The sequence below is a fragment of the Pseudorca crassidens genome, chromosome 5, assembly GCF_039906515.1.
Source record: "Pseudorca crassidens isolate mPseCra1 chromosome 5, mPseCra1.hap1, whole genome shotgun sequence".
Classification (NCBI taxonomy): Eukaryota; Metazoa; Chordata; class Mammalia; order Artiodactyla; family Delphinidae; genus Pseudorca; species Pseudorca crassidens.
In genome coordinates this window covers 72,448,166-72,465,158 of record NC_090300.1, presented here as the reverse complement: position 1 = coordinate 72,465,158, position 16,993 = coordinate 72,448,166, and the positions used below count along the sequence as shown (strand labels likewise).

Below are 16,993 nucleotides of genomic sequence, written 5' to 3'. Positions count from 1 at the left end.
TTGTCGAGTAGAACAGAAAGAGTGGAGGGGAGGAAAAGAAAGAGAGAAAGAAGAGAGAGATAGACAAGAGACAGAAAGAGAGACAGAGACAGAGATACCAGGACTGCAGATGATATAATTCTTCCCCATTCTATAATCTCTCACCAGACAGAAGAAATGCCCTAGCCAGAACAAGACAGTTAGCTCTCATTTGAGTTGTGGCATCACTACAGCTAGTTAGCTTACCAGGTTAGGGAGGCTAACCTCCCTAGGAAGGCCAAGAACCAGTCACTTTCCTTTTCTGGACTTCAATTTAACTGAAAAATAAAGGGCTTTCTATGTTACAGTACTGGCTTTAAAATATGTTCACAGATTCTTTGATAGTCCTCCCTTCAAGAGCTGAATTCCTCTCTTCTTGAGTTTGGGGTGGACTTAGGGACTCATTTCTAACCAATAGACTATTGCAGAAGTAATGATATAACACTTTGGAAACTGGATCATAGATGACACTGAGGCTTTCTCTCTCTCTCTCATCTCTTCCTCTGGGGTAAACGAGCTGATGCATCATGATGATACTCAAGGAACACTATGACCCTACAGGGAGGTCCATATGGCAAGGGACTGAGGCTTCCTACCAACACTCATGTGCCTACACTTGGAAGTGGATCCTCTATCCCCAGTCAAGCCTTCAGATAGCTGCAGCCCTGGCCAACACTCTGACAGTAACTTCATGTGTAACTCTGAGCAAGGACCACCCAGTTAAGCCTCTCCCAAATCCCTGACCCACAGAAAATGTGATGCCGTCAATATTTGTTGTTTTAAGCTGCTATGGGGTAATTTGTTGTATGGCAATGCAAAACAAATACCGTCATTTTTCAACTTCTTATTTTTTCAGAGACTACGATTTTTTTTTGTAGTCTTCAGTGTTTAGAGTCATATGAAATTGTATTATCTATTCCCTAATTTTTAGGTATGAATGATTACAGTTAGACCATGTACTGTGGGAAGTACCCTTAGGATTCAGCAGGTTAAGGAGCTTTTTTTGGACCTCTTCTTTTCCCCTAGCTTTCTTTAATAATATCATCATCATCATCGTCATCGTCCCACTACCAAGCATGTAGTTTACACATTTTACACGTTCACATTTATTATATAATTTTACCTTTTACAACAATACAATGAGGTAGATATTATATTTTTTTCCCATTTTATACATGAGGAAATTGAGTACTTGAGAGCAAAAGTAACTGGTTGAAAGTCACATAGTTTATAGAAGAATTGTTACTCCAATTCAGGTCTTCTGACTCCAATCTAATATTTTTTGCACTGTATCAAGAGCCCTTATAATAGAAGTGATCATTCAACTTTATTTCCTCATACCTGACATCCACTCCACATTTTAGCTTTCAAGTCTGATATTTGGGAATTTTTACATATAACCCTTCTCTTTTTTATTGCTGAGGTTTCTGAATAACTGAGCGGGTTCATTTATTCTCCCTTTTTTTCTCCTGGTACTTCTTAAAAGTCATCTAATTGTTTTGCCTATAGCCAGGTATTATACTTTAAACACTCTCCTATTCTAGGTGACTGATTACATGTCTTCTGGCTCTCTTTGGCTATTCAGTTAAGTAATTTCATTGGTGATTTCTATAATTTTATCATCTGTATTTGGTTTTCTCATATTTTATGTAATTTCATAATAAGATATGAAAATAAAAGACTCAAATTTCAGGATTTGGGAATCAGTTGTAAGTTTTGCACTTTAAGGAAAAGATATTATCTAGAATATTAGGATTTTTTAACCTCTTTACTCCAAATTTGTAATATATCACCATTGATTTTTCACTGAAACATTTGCAGGTATTATAAGGATAACTTGAGGCAATTCTCCTTTACAAGATTATGCATATAAATCATTTTGGTAGATTTAGCAGTCTGGAGTAACCTCAGTTTTTAAATTACAAATTAATTGCAAGCATATGACACAGTTTTTGACAATGGAAAAGTAATAAGTTGTTATGTATGCCTTTGTGTCTTAAGTGAAAAATAAATAAATGCATATCAGATTGTATGTTAAGTTTTTTTCAATATGGCAATAGAGTATTAATGGTCGCATCACCTGGAGCAGGATAAAAATAGCTCATGATCTGAATTCAGAGTATATTTTGAATCTTCCTGCTTTCTTTCCATGAGCTCATTTCAAAGAGAATTCTTCCCTTTTAAATATTTTTAAGTGTTTTGAATTGTCCAAAATGAAAACTTTGTAAATTATTCTCTGAAGAATTTGGAGTGTGTCAACAATCTCCTCACTACACTAGAACATAAAACCTCTTCTTTGTTCAACATTATAACTTATAACCAAATAATATTAAAAACAATTATATACGTATATGTATAACTGAATCACTTTGCTATACAGCAAAAATTAACACAACATTAGAAATCAACTATACTTCAATAAAAAAAAAAGCTCCTTGAGCACTGATCTTCACCACCCCAAAGAGAGCTTTTCCTCATGATCAAATGTTATTTCACAGTATTAAAGGAGTCATACAATAATTCAGATTTTAATACAGAGAATCCAAACCATAGAGCAGATGCACAGATAGCAGCAGACTTCGTAATGCCCACTCTAGCATTTGTCTCTTCCTTCATCTAAGCTTTAACGTTTTCAGTTTGAATTCCCTATTTAGCTCTTCAGATAAATGGATAAGTGATGCTTTCTAATGACCATGTTACATGCTCTGCTGTGTTCTAAATGTCTTCAATTCTTCTGAGGCTCCCTGAATATTCAAAAATGAAATGGCTCATTGGCAGATAGTTTGAGCATCACATTCTTAGAGAGCTAACTAAAGCCACTGAATGGAAATTAACCAAATACAGAAACTTTCCAATTTTTAAGAATGCTTCCTCTTAACCAGAAGCTATATGTATTATGCATTCCTTCAACAATTTTTCATTGGGGAACATTTAAATACAAGGTCTACACTTTTCTGTACACTGCTTTTTTTCACAACTGTCTGATTTGACACTTTGGCAACCTGAGGTGGGGTTTTGGTAGCAAAGTCCTTCTTTCCTTCATTATCAAAATATGTGACATATCTCAATTTGAAGGTCCCTTGACTCTTTAGGCAATCTCAATATCTCATTCTTAGACACAGACAATGCTATGTGTTCTTCCAGTTCTATTTCATTCTCCTCTCCAAGGCACACGGGAAAACTACACTTTCCAGCCTTCTCTATGAACAGATCAGTACTTGTAGCTAGTTCTGGCCAAGAGTAAGAGTATTAAATGTCATAATTAGTCTGGAGTATAGAACAGCAGGAAGCTACACATTTCAGATGGGAATGCTACAAAAAAGTAAGCCCCTATACTGGACATGTAGCATATACAAGAAATAAGTCTTGTTGTATGAAGCCACTGAAATGTTGGAGTCATGTGTTAGCACAGCATAGCTTATGAGATTTTGATTAACGTATATGATAAACTACAGCAATCCCTTCAGATTCCAAATGTCAGTGTTTGATGTTTCAAATATTAAAAATATATTCTATTAACTGCTCATCTATGCAAATATCTCCTCGTCCTGAGGCAACTCCAAGGGTTAAACTTGTCCTACATTTTCATGTACTTCCTGTAAACACCTTGTTAAAAGGATGATTCGTAGTCCTCCTTAGCTGGAGAAAATCAGAGCCTACAAGGGTAAAAGAGTAGTTAAAGAAAGATAAAAATTAATGGTTCTTAAACATTTTGTACATCAGAATCACCTGGGAAGTTTATTCCAAGTGCAAATCTGCCCCACTCTCTTGAGTGGGGCAGATTTGTAGACCTTCATTTAGTTAATATTGCATGGGGTCAAGAAATATGTATTTTAATGTGAAACCAAACTGGTTCTGATGTGGGTGCATCAAGAATACGCTTTGAGAAGGCTTAGTCTGGATTCTAATAAAGGCTCTCTCTTCTTATAGCTTGAATAGTATAAAAATGTAAGACTAGTTTGAAAGAATTCTCATAGGTAGTTGTTTGTTTGACCCATGGAATACCTTATCTGAATTATCAAGGGTACAATGTTAAAATGCAGACTCCTGGACGATGTCCACTACCTAATAAATCAGTCCCTCTGGATTAGGAGCTTCACCTGAGATCCTCACTTGTAAGATGCCCCCCAAACAATTTTTAGACACAAAAAGTTTGAAACCAGTGCCATAGGGATTGTTTGTCCTTCTGCACACATTTTTATGATTAGTTCAATTTATTATTCATGACTTCTTCATGAACATTAGTTCAGTAACATTAGTTTTACCGACCACCTCAAATCTTCACACTGTAAGTGAATATATTATTACTAGAGTTTTTACTAGTTATAAGAGTAAGTAATTGGAACCCACAGTATAAATCATAGCTCCTGAAAGATTATATTTAATTTTTAAGATAAATGGTGAACATATTTTTATTTTGCATTAATAAAAATACAAATTATTTATTCGAGGGGAAATTATAATATGATCATAGGACCTAGAAGAAAGAAAAAGATTCTACTTTTTAAATGCTTAGATGTTATAATATTTTTAAATGAAATTATATAAAATCATAAGATGACAAGGCCAGATGACACATCAGACAGTTGATATGACATTTAATTAACTGTGTGTGGGTTTACATTAACTGCCTTTTTGATTTGAATGTATAATGGTTCAAATTAAATAGTTCCAGTTAGGTGGCTTTGTAATAGACGTACTTCCAACTGAATCTTACAAGAGTAGTTCTACAGTTGACACTGGATCAGGTGTCCGAAGCTTAGATTAGAGGCCCAACCCTATCACTAATTGGCTGAGGGTCATTAGGAAAGTCACTTAATCTGGATAATATGTTCCTGCTCTGAACTGCTTTTGTGCTAAAAAAAATGATGTAATAAAATTGATTTGTAAGCCATAAGTAATTATGCAAATGGAAATTTATGCAACCACAAGAGTGATTTCACTATGTGTATAAAATTTGTCAACAAATATTGAGCACTTACAGTGTGCCAGACACTGTGCTATGAACTTACATGCATTATATCATTTAATGCTCGCAAAGTCCAATGAGGTTAATAATATTATCTCCATTTTAGCTAGCAGGAGATGGAGGCCCAGAGAGCCCATAGTCAAACAGACAGTTAGGAGAGAAGCAGGACTCACATTCATCTCTACTTGACTTGAAACTTACTCCTAAATAGGCAATTTTCCTATGTAAATGATGTCCATTTAACTTACAATCATATTAATTCAGTTATGAATATGCATGACCCAAGAGGAAATTTCATTCTTCTTATTCACCCACTGAAATATATGGTACTGAATACTGCATTCAATTGTAGCATGTTGGGTCAGGGAATAATGACATAACCTCATCGCTTTTCTCCATACAGTACAAGTATGGTCTATCATCTTTCTGACCCTTGTATAGCTAATGCCAAAAATTATGACTTTATATTGCTTACACTGTACTTATATTGTCAATGGAAATTGATACTGACCAACATTTAGCTTTTGAGAACACCATGATTATCCAGCTATTCATTCATAATAAGAGCTCAGGTGTAATTTTCCATGCCTCTGCCACTAGTCCTTTCACTTATTTTCTTCACTTAGAAAATAATTTATAAATCATAAAAGTAATGTCTTAATTTCCCCAAAGATATTTTATGGTTTGAGATACTGTGCTAATAAGGAATAAGACTGATTATAGGTAACTGCATTCTATCCCTTTTTGGGATTTGGAGCAACTTACATTACCCACTATTTAACAGATTTAGAGAGAAACTACTCTCTGTCTTCCAAGTGAAGATTCTTGAACATAAATCAAGAATGGATTAATCCCTTCAAGAAGGAATGCAGTGTAGAACACGGGTTGTGCTCAATCATTTTCTGCTGGATATTCAGGTAGATATTCAGGCCTGTCATTTCCTAATTGCAAGTTCCATGTTGAGTCCCATTTACTCTGGAGGGCCCTACTTCCTCATCTTATTTCAGCAGGAGAAGGATCTAATTGTTTCTGTTTTCATTTTTGAATTCTGTATTTCTCTCCAAGAGGAGTAGTGGGATGAAAACTCTGGCTTCTTTCTCCACCTCTCATTCACTATTAATAACTGAGAATGGATGACACCCATTGGGCCATAGCTCACTAGCAGCCAGGGCTCATATACTGAAGGTGAGCGCTCATGTCTTGTATGACCTTTGGCTCCTTTTACTCTGCTCCTGGTCAGGAGCAGCAGATTGAGCTTCTAATTTTTTTTACAGTAAACCCACCAGGCAGAGGCCCTTTACAGAGTAGATGGAAGGCACACTATTTTCCAGCTTTTTCTCCTTAATGGAGTGTTGGATCAGATCAGCCCTATTCTGAGTGTCCAGATGTCTTCAATTTGGGGAGGAAATAAATGTCTTCCATTATTTCCTTAGGGCCAGTCTGTGTTCTCCAGTCTCAGAATCACCAGGGTTATTTGGATCTTCATTTGACATATGTTTTTTGGGTGAATACCTTCGTTTTGAAATTACAAACTAGTGGCTCTCTGGGTAAATGTACGTTCATGTGTTTTGGTTGGTTCTTTACTTTTTTCTTTTCTTTTCTTTTTTTTTTAAGTAAAGGTCATTCCATAATTGACAGATTACATAAAAATCTTGATTTTTAGATTCTTTTGAAAAACTGGACAATCTTCCAATACTGGGGCTAAATCAGTGACAGCAATCTAGTGGAGCTGAGTAGAGGATGCTCCCTTTTAAAGAAATATATATTCTTCAATTGCCTCCAGGCTTAATCATCTCTATTATCTCCCTGACTTGGAAATCAAATGCCATGTGCCTTTTATGATTGTGTTAAAATGTTTAAAGAAATACTTATCTATACCTATTTCCCTATACACATGAGTACTAGATGGAGAGCATTGTATTATACTTATATCTGGCCCCCTTTTCTCTTTTTTCTTACTTTTGATCCTTGTAGGCACTTGAATTGACTATTCTCAGAATTCTGAATGAGAAGAAGGGATTGGTATACCAAAGTCTACCCTAAACCCTTAACGGTACTGAATTTTTCAGGTGTCATTTCTAAAAATATAGTGATATTTTTGTATAAACCTCCTTTTCCTTTGAGACATTTTCTTACTCTCTTTTGGTCTTTCTCGGATCACTTTTATACATATTAGAAAGAAACTAAAGAGACATCTCAGTTTTCCTAGTACCCAAACCAAATTTCAATTTCCTTAAAGGGAATTCTCTTCAGATATGAATTTAAAAGCCATAAAAGGTAAAAGGGAGAGAGAGAGGTAAAAATTTGTTAGTACAAATGAAATCACATAAAAATATAACTTTATTGATGCTAACAACTTTAGGCAGTTTAGAGAACACTAGTTTACAGTGAGACAGAGGACACCATGTATCCCTGCGTGGGAGTATTTGGTTCTTCCTGGGAAAATGTGCTGTAGGTTTTCTGTTGAGCTTAGTCCTACAGCTTCCATCAAAACCAATTTCTTTCCATAATGCTCGCTCAAGATACACATACCCTGTAAGTGTCATAGCCCAAGTACACCTGACTGACTTATAACATGAGGTTGGTCAACAAACTCAGAGGAAACACAATAAAATTCTTTGCTCCATTGAAAACCATTGGGCAAGAGAGAGGATCAGACTTTAGGCAACTTGCACATACTGACCTTCTAGGGCCCAAGAAGAGTGTGCTCTTCTGAGGCCGTTAGAGGCAATAAGTCTGGATTCGGGTCCTTCGGATCTTTTGTCTCCTAGAAATAAATTGTTTTTAAAAATCAATAAAGGGGACACAATCTGATAGTCCATTAGATGATAAAAATGTCAATTATTCCCATAGGTTCATGAAACAAAATGGGCTGGTAGAAATAGCAGCCACCCCCCACCACACAGTAATTATAGGATATAAAAGTCATTGTTGTTGGATAAATCCGTGAAATGGTGAAGAGCAAGGGCAGAGATCTGGGGAGCAGGGGGTTCCAATCTGGTGTCATTTTGTATCCATTGAGTTTCTGACTCTTGGGGAACAGGCTTACAGAGGTGTGTCTCCCACTGGGGCTGGGTATGAATCTCTGCCCGGCTTTTGCTCCTAAGCTGACTCTCTCCTTCACAGTAGGTGACACAGCAGCGACAGGCTGCAGAGGGCTTCCCTCTGTGCTTGGACATCGTGTCTGGAGCTGGAGAGACATCTGCAGCCCTCCCTGAGCTCTGGAGTTCTGGGGGCTCTTTCAAACGACTTCTCCTCCTTTGAACGTGGTCCAGACTGATGTCAGACTGGGAAGAGCAGCTCTCATTCCAGCCAGAGCTGGCACTCAGACTTCTCAGGGGAAGAGCCAATCGCAAGGCCTTCCAGAATTTAGAACCAGAATGTTTAGACTTTTCTCCCTTCCAGCTCACAAAAGACACAGACTCTTTCAGCTGCAGGATGCTTGGGTGTGGATGCTCAAGGGGACGATACTCAACCACAATGAGCTTGGTGGCAATGGAGTTCTGACACATGACACCCAGTTTGAACTCCAGCATGCTGATGCTCTTTTCTGTCACATAATCTGGGCTCAGGACAACAATCATCCTCCGGCTCCTTTGAATGAAGTCAAAAACTGCTTCCACTGTATCTATAGGAAAATGGAAAGATAGGACAATGCCTAGTGAAAACTTATATAGGTTTCAGTTCATTGTTGACAATCCTGCAAAGGACAGGCAATGAACACTTGAGAATATAAGATCTAAGTGTTAAATAATCTACCCAGGTAAGGAATCTCATCTACACTACTGTTATCAATGGTTGCAAAGTATCTGCTACCTTTAAGGATGAGGAATTAACCACCTCTAAAAGCAGCTAATTTCAGCTCCGTTGGTAAATAATTTCTTGTTTTGAAATTCCTTCCACTTTTGTCCAGTGGTCTTGGATCTGACATTTTAAAATATCTGAAATATTTCATAATTCTTGTGATCTCATTGTATTTTCTTCTCTTCTCTAGATTAAATGACTTCATGAATTTTATGTTATTCTCCATATGATGCAGTATCAAGTCTCTTCCCCACTTTTATAACTTTTCTCTTAATAATATTCAGTATATATAAGTGTCTCCTAAAAATAGTACCCTGAACAGGACTGAACATAATGCTCCAGACACAGTCTTATCAGCAAAGGTCAATAGGGCATTATTACCTCCTAAGATCCACAGAGTTATAGTTCTTGCTACTTAAAATGTTTGGATATAGCAGACAGTTCATAGTATCGACCATGTTGTCAACCAAAATACTCTTTCTTTTTTTCTTGTGTGTATGTGTGAAGGATTGGCCTGGAAATCAATTAAAGGGTCAACAGTGATGACAAAAATGACTGTTAAAAATCAGGCAATAAGTTGAGACCTCGCATGAAACATTCAATTCTAATAGTTATTGAGGTGAATTTGGACAGAACTCACTGGAAAGTTCTTGAGATAAATGGAGTGCTTAACTCACTGTGAGACGTAGGAGCTTAAACAATGTGATTTTCTAAAGGAAAGGCATTCCAAATTTATAAATGGCAGCCATTGACAACTCTGAAAACAGGTACTGTGGACAGACCATGAGGTTGAGTACCTATGCTTTTGAGGCCAGGGGTAAAACACTGACAGAGAAACTTTTCAGCCTGTGAAGACAAGCTGGAAGTTTTCAGTGAATTGGATCATGAATTTGACAGGGAATGAAGGAACTGTGCTCTTTACAAGATTATTTATTTCCAGTTGATGAACTTAACATGAATTTGAAGGAAAATCAAATGAAACATGCTCAATGTTTAAGAACTTTTGACTGGTTTTATCAAGAGCATTAAGTGTTTTAGACAATTTTTGTTGCACTCTTAAAAGATAAATCTAAATTTTCACTTATCTTCAAAGCCCGCGTGTGTGTGTGTGTGTGTGTGTGTGTGTCTTGGTAACTCCTTTGTCCTCTCTGGTGCTACTCAGAGTTTTATGTTGCTGCCTTTCACAAATCTGAGAATGTAAGGGTAGGAACTCTACTGTTTCTCCTGTATCATGATAAATATGATATAACCCTTAGATAACATGGATAGTTTTTCAACAAAAGGAACATGTGCACTCAAATTGTGTGTGGGGGGAGTGTGAGTGAGTGTGGGTGTGGGTGTTTCACTTCAAAATAGTCACTTTAGAAAAATGTTTGCTCTGTCCAATGATGGTACCACTGTTGAAAATAAAACATTGTCTTAGATCCTCTCAAGAAAATTGTCTTTAAAGCCTATGGCTTTTTTTGTTTGTTTTTAATTTTGGTACCTCACCCTGAAAATGGAGGATTTGCATTTGAGAGAGGGTAATGCTAAAAAAAAACCAAAAAAAAAAACCCAAATATGAATTGTGGAATTCCAGACATTGAGGAATGGATATAGGATATGCTTCTCAGATAAGGGTTGGGCTATACCTAGGGGTATTCACATAGTACTTTGAAGGAAACTGCCTCCTTTATGGCCTATTTTATTATCTTCCATATTGTCAAACTTCATATTTGAAGATGTTAATTATTACTATTTTTTAATGCTGAGTATTATTTGGCGAGGGCATCTTAAATTAGGTCGTTTATTCTGTTTGGCTCAAAAAACAAAACAAAACTGAGGTGTGGCTGTAGATGGATAAGATCAGTTTTCTGGTGTCGTAACTAAATTGGTTTTGAAGTCACAGTTTCTGATCTAGAGCTCTTCACTGTTCCAGAACACTCTGGCGTGTAAAAGTTGTAATCTCCTTGGTATTAACTTGAAAGTAGAAAGAAAACAAAAAGAAAACTAGGGCTGTAAATTTGTTCTTTGTCTAGTTTACTGGTGTATGAAAGAGTAGCAAACCTCTTTCTCTCTCTCTTAAAACTTGAAGTACAGATAAAAATAATGGGGGCACCTAATTTGGAAGATGAATCTGAATTCAAATATTGGTTTCTCCATTTATCTTAATATTTTATCTTAATAGTATAATCATTTATTGTAATATCTATAAAAGTTTGAGTTCATCCATCTATAAAATGCACATAATGAGAGCAGAATTGTAGGACTGTTAGACAATTCATTGATACCTATAGGTAAATATCTAGTGCATGGTGCACTTTTGAATTAATCACCTTGATTCAATTATTATTCAATAATAATAATACAAAATTGAATAACAACATTATTATAGTTAATAACAATATTATATATTGTTTATAACAATAAAAATAATACATAAAGAACATATAAAAATAATGTATAGACTAATGATTGATTCTAATGGTAACTTTACAGAACCATCTTAAAATGTGTATTTTAATTTTTAAAATTCTGTCTATTCAGTTTAAAAAATACTACTGGAATACTTAATCTGTTAGCCCATGCTAAAAATACCTCATATCCCTTGAGTAGAAACAGAGAAATAGACAAGTTGCTGAACATGTCTCTTCTGTTATACTGCAAGTTTAGTTGTGTCAAAGACTTAGTAACTTCAGTGAGTGACTGAAAAATACATCTTAAAAGTTTTAATAGGGTCAGTAATAGCCAGGTAGCCATCATATCCAAACTATTGATATTGAAACTGCTGATACTGAAAATAGTCACCACTGTGTTCCAGTAAGTCATTTTCAAAGTTGGAAGCAACTTCAGGATCATCATTACTTATACAGTGCAAAAAAACCCTTTACAAAATCTCAATAATATCCATCAAATCTCTGCTTGTACATCTCTAGTAATGGCGGTGGGGCTAATATCTCCAAAGACTGTGAAATACATTATTGTTTAGCTTTGCTTTACAGTTGCTTCTTAAATGAGTAGAAATTGTTTTCTTGTAACTTGAATCCATTGATCTTAAGTCTACTCTTTGGAGACTGGTTTGAAGCTGGGAAATTCTTCAGTAGGAAAATTTTTACTAAGCTAACCAGCTCAGTTATAGAGATCCAATAAATAATCTTGGAATAAATGAATAAGATATTTTTTAAAAGAGCAAGAAATCTTTCCTGTCACTACAGACAATATTAACTCAAAAGAAAATGCCTTTCCAAATATTTATCACTGATTTGTTTGAAATTTGTGATAGAAATGCATATTTGATTCCAATTATCACCTATTAACTAACGGCAAAGCATTAGTTAATTGATCTCCTTTCAAAGCAACTGCCTTAGGGTTGTATTAAAACCTATAAAAGGTAAGAGATTACTGTAAACTGCCCAAGTTTCAAGTTGAACAAAAAAGGAATAGGCTTGTGTCTTTATTTTAAAACTCTCTCCTCTCTCTCTCTGCCTCTCTGTTATTCTCTGTCTCTATTCCCCATCTCTCTCTCTCTCCTTCTCTCTCTCTCTCTCTCCCTCTGATTCTCTCTCTCTTTCTCAATCCACACACACACACACAGATACATACACACATACACACACACACACATACACACACATGTCTGGTATACTAGATCAACCCATTTTAATTAGTAACTCATTTACTCACATGTAAAAAAAAAATGTTCTTGAGTTGAAGTTCCCGGTTTTCTCAGATTTTTCTCAGAAAGAGAAAATTAATGTCTCATAACATTTCTTTTTCTAAGTGTATAATTAATTTTTGTATTCTCATTTCTTATGCCCAAACATGAAAATAAAGACATAAAACACATGCACAAAATAAAATTCAAAGCTTAAAATAAATGGTTTATTTTTAAAATAAACAAATTTACAAATCATTGGAAAATGGAAAATACAAAAGTTTATGAATAAAATAAAAAAGATAATATATGAAAACCTATGGAAAGAAAATAGATAATTAACAAGTGGAGTAATGCTCTTGTTCCCCAATACAATGAAGTCCTAGTTTATTAGACTCCTAGGGAATCATCTAAATTACAACGCAGAAAAATATTAAATAATTTTATATGACTGTGTAATTAGACACTCTATATATCATGGTTTTTTGTTAACGGGTGCAGAAGGTCTTTATATCATATATCTAAAACCGTTAAGGTTTTTCTTTTTAACATTAGATACTTTTATTTTTAACATTAGAGAGCGATTTCTTCTTGTTCTCTAAACTATGTTTCTCCATCTCACTCAGATAATCTGTATTGGGCATCTTCTGGGACATAAAACAAAAAAATCTTGAAACAAAATTATCTTAATATGAGACATATCATTTAGATTTGAGTTGCTTTAGATTTTAGCATTTGGAAAATTTCAGTACCAAATACAGGAATATAAATAGGACAAGAAGTTTCTAGGGGTACCAAACAGCATTTGGGGTAAATATGAAATCCAAAAGTGCAAAAAGAATGCAGCATTGGCAAAGAGAACAGCCCCTTGGTAATGGGGCTGTCCTTCATTTACCTAAAATTCATCCTAGAATTGATATTCAAATCTTATCTGAAGTCAGCTCTCCTCTGGTCTTGTGAGTGAAGGGTTAATAAGAGGAGTAATTGTGGTTTCTAATAAAGTAAAGCATTAATAAGGCTAAAAAAGTTAGATCCAAGAGTGACCCCATACCATAGGCTTATGGTCAATGATTCATGAAGGTTTTTTTTAATTTAAAATAATCGTTAACTCCTCTGTAGAAAAATGATTTATTAAATAGACTTTAATACCTCAGGAGGACACAAATGTAGTAGATAGTTTTAGAATTGCTTATCAACATTCATACTACTAAGATAAGGATCTCCTTAAATTATGAATTCTCATTTTTCATAGGATACCCAGTCTTATTTATAGGTATTTTTATTTTCTTTTCCTGTATTACTTAACAGTCCAAATAGAGATTTATCTCTCCAGTAGTTGAGCACTAAGATTAATATAGCTTACCTTCTAAGTGTGTGTGCTCAGAACATAGTAAATGATCAGTTAATGCCAGAGGGCTGACTACTGCTTAGCAGTGACCGTGGAAGCTCTGTGCACAAGAGATTCCGTTGCACCCAGATCAACTGTGGCAGTAGTAAGTTATTTATACTAATTTAGGGAGAGCAAAAGCTAACAACCACTACCACTCTGTGAGCTGTAAATTCACAAATATTAATGTACAGAAAACACTGACACAAAAATATTACAGTAAAGAAGGTAATTTAAAAACTGGATAAGAGTTCCAGTAATTCTTAATATTGTGCCAATGACTATTTAAAGTCATATGTCTGTATGTGTATATATAGTGTGAGTATGTATATATATATATATTTATATATATAATATATACAATTCATGTATGTATATATGTATATATATGTAATTCATGTGTATATATATATGCAATATATATACATATATAATTCTTGTGTGTATATACATACATATGTTTTTAAAACTCTATATGTAACATAGATATTCACCACTCTGTAAACTCTGGACTTAGTTTTCACTTTTCCAAGTCTTAAGAACAGTAAAACTTTACTTAAAACAAACTAAAACATGTTTCATTAACAGTGACTATTCAGACTGACTTGTTTGGAGTGAGTGTATTAACTGTACCAGTGAATAAAATGTGAAAAATGCTTGGGGTCCAGTTAATGCTCTTAGAATATTCATGCTAAAAGCACTCTCAAGGTCACTAAGTCTAACTTTCACACTTTACAATGGGGAGACAGAAACAAATGAGAAATGACTTTCCTAATATTCACATTAGCAAGGTTGAGATTAAAAGACAAATTGACAAACACCCTGTTCTGTGCTTTTCTCATAAGACAGAAAAGGCCCTAAAAGCTTTTTGCTGTTATTTTACTTGGTATTAGCACCATTAAGAGAAGCTTCCTATCTGACTGAACCAAGTGAGGAACCACCTGCAAACTCCCAATGACTGACACAAGATGCAGTAGGTAGGGCGATGGAATGATAAGTATGGGTCAACCTACAGATAATCGGGAGTTTAATAAAAATTACTATACATTTTTCAAGTTGACAAATATGATATCAATTACCTGAGATAGAGGACATGGGTTGCATAGTAGGAGACAATTCAGGCAAGCCCTTTAAACCAATTGCTGTCTAAGGAACATTTTCAGTTACTCTGCTTTGTATCATCCTAAGTGGTGTCAGTCTTGCTATGAGGGTGTCTGATACAGCTGAATGAGCAAAAGAGTTTTTATCCATAGCTAAAATAAATTTAGGCCCTGATTACCTTTTTAATGGATGAGTAAAAATAAAAGAAAAAGAAAACTATACTTGGAAACTCATAATGACCCTGTTAACAGATGACTCATCTTTAAGGGGTCTTTAAATCCACAGCAAAGGCTGCCCCATAATGTTAAGATTATTTCAAAAGAGAGAGAGAGAGGATAGAGATGAGTAGGGGTAGGAATGCAGGATGCAGAAGGGGAAATTCGCATCAACCAGGTCTTTGCAAAGAACATAGTGACATCAGACGCTGGTGACAGGAGGTGGCACTAGCATTCTAAGCCTTACTATTGCCTGAGGAAGCAGAACAGCTCTTCCTACAGTCACCCTGAATTTATCTCTATGGGGAGGCTTCCATAGAATTTTTTTCTGTCCATGAAGCAATCAATTGGGAATAAAGAAGGGGGAATTCTTCCTTCCTGGAGTACCCTTGGATATTTTTACCCCTTTCACTGGCCCTTTCATACATTTTTCAAGGATGAATAGGAGAGACCCTGCTCGCCACTTCTAGACCACCTGGAAATTTTCTTCACTGGCATGGCCACCTGCAGCTGCTTCCAAAATCTGCCCTGCGGATATTTGGATTTCTCCCCTTTCCATTTAATGACCGTGAGCACCGTCTTAGCCCTCTTCAGCTCTTTCACCTTCGTTTCCTTCACAGCTTTGTACTGTACTAAAATGACGTTGATGTTGCCCCGAGAGGCCATGTTTTCTAGGCCAGCCTTGAGCTCCAGGAGGGCTTGGGTTCCCTGGAGCACGTAGTTGGGGCTTAGGACAACCAGGAGGCGTCTGCTTTTCTGAATGAAGCTCAAGGTCTCGTCTGTGACAACTGGGAAAGAAAACACCATGGGGATTAGTGTTGGCCAAGAACTCCCCCAAGGTACAGGGCTTGAGGAGCAAGTGAAAAGAAATTAGGGTAACAGACTGAGAACTGAGGTGAAACTTTTTACGAAGAACACTTAGTCCTTAGTCCCAATCACTCTGTTCACAAAATGTCACTCTCCTCCAGGGAACAGAATCTATATGTACATATTCCAACCCCAAAAGAGTTCTAAACAAGCCTAAAGCCAAAATGTATTTCTATGACCTTGGTCTTCAAAAGCATTATTCGGGACGTGAAAGATGAGTGGGTTGTACTGAAATCAATTTCTTCAAACCGTGTTACATGTCGTGGCCCAGCAAAATCAGCTCCTGAGCCCTTTTTCCCCAAAGACACCCATGTATTAACTCTCTAGTGCCAGTAAGCATTCAAAAAATATACATTATAGAGTCAAAGTCATAGAAGTTCATTTTTCACTAACACAGGACAGCAAGAGTAGAACTCTTCATTTTTTGAAACTCTCTCTCTATTGCCAGACACCTCCCCGACTCAGACTAGTATCACTATGTCATTGGAATAGGAAATTAAGAAAATCTAGTCAACTGAATGGCATTTTGGCTGGTAACACATTCTCAGCTCAGCTTTCTATTCTGCTCTGTTCTGGAGTCTAAATTTGTCCCTGAATCTTTCTCTTTAAACTCCTATCGTTACTGTGAAGCCATGTGTTTCGGCAGCTGCCAGCTGATGTGTGTGCCTTCGCTAACAGGCAAATGCTTTCTTCATGTCCAAAAAGAAGAAGAAAACGCAGGGAAAATGGAAGTGCAGTGTAATTTTATTCTGTTGTCAAGGGCTCTGATTAGTTCCTATCACTAAATTCTTGGGAATAATCTATCTCCTTGAGGTTGCTTATCAAGGACTGAATAATCCTTTACCTGGGGTTCAGATAGAAGCCGACTCCAGGGAATGCACCAGTGTTATGGAAAGCTATTTCATGGCTTACAATACTCCCCTAAGCCGTCATTTTGCACCTTAATCTTCGCAGGTACAGAGGCAGTGGGGAAAGATTTGCAATTAAAATAGCATGTG

The 16,993-nt window shown here is 36.0% G+C and overlaps 1 protein-coding gene across 3 annotated transcripts in view; it reads right to left on the bottom strand.

The window, feature by feature from the left end:
• Positions 1-7,309: 7,309 nt before the first annotated feature.
• The window catches only part of IL1RAP (interleukin 1 receptor accessory protein), a 124,919-nt gene continuing 115,235 nt past the window's right edge, over positions 7,310-16,993 (bottom strand). For 2 of the 3 annotated variants that reach the window (XM_067738409.1, XM_067738408.1), the window contains one exon: positions 7,310-8,615. In XM_067738409.1, the coding sequence (XP_067594510.1) occupies positions 7,897-8,615 (719 nt within the window). In that variant the 3' untranslated portion in view covers positions 7,310-7,896. Of the gene's footprint in view, positions 8,616-12,630; positions 15,917-16,993 lie in introns of those variants that run through there. The other variant, XM_067738410.1, reaches the window with a different exon arrangement.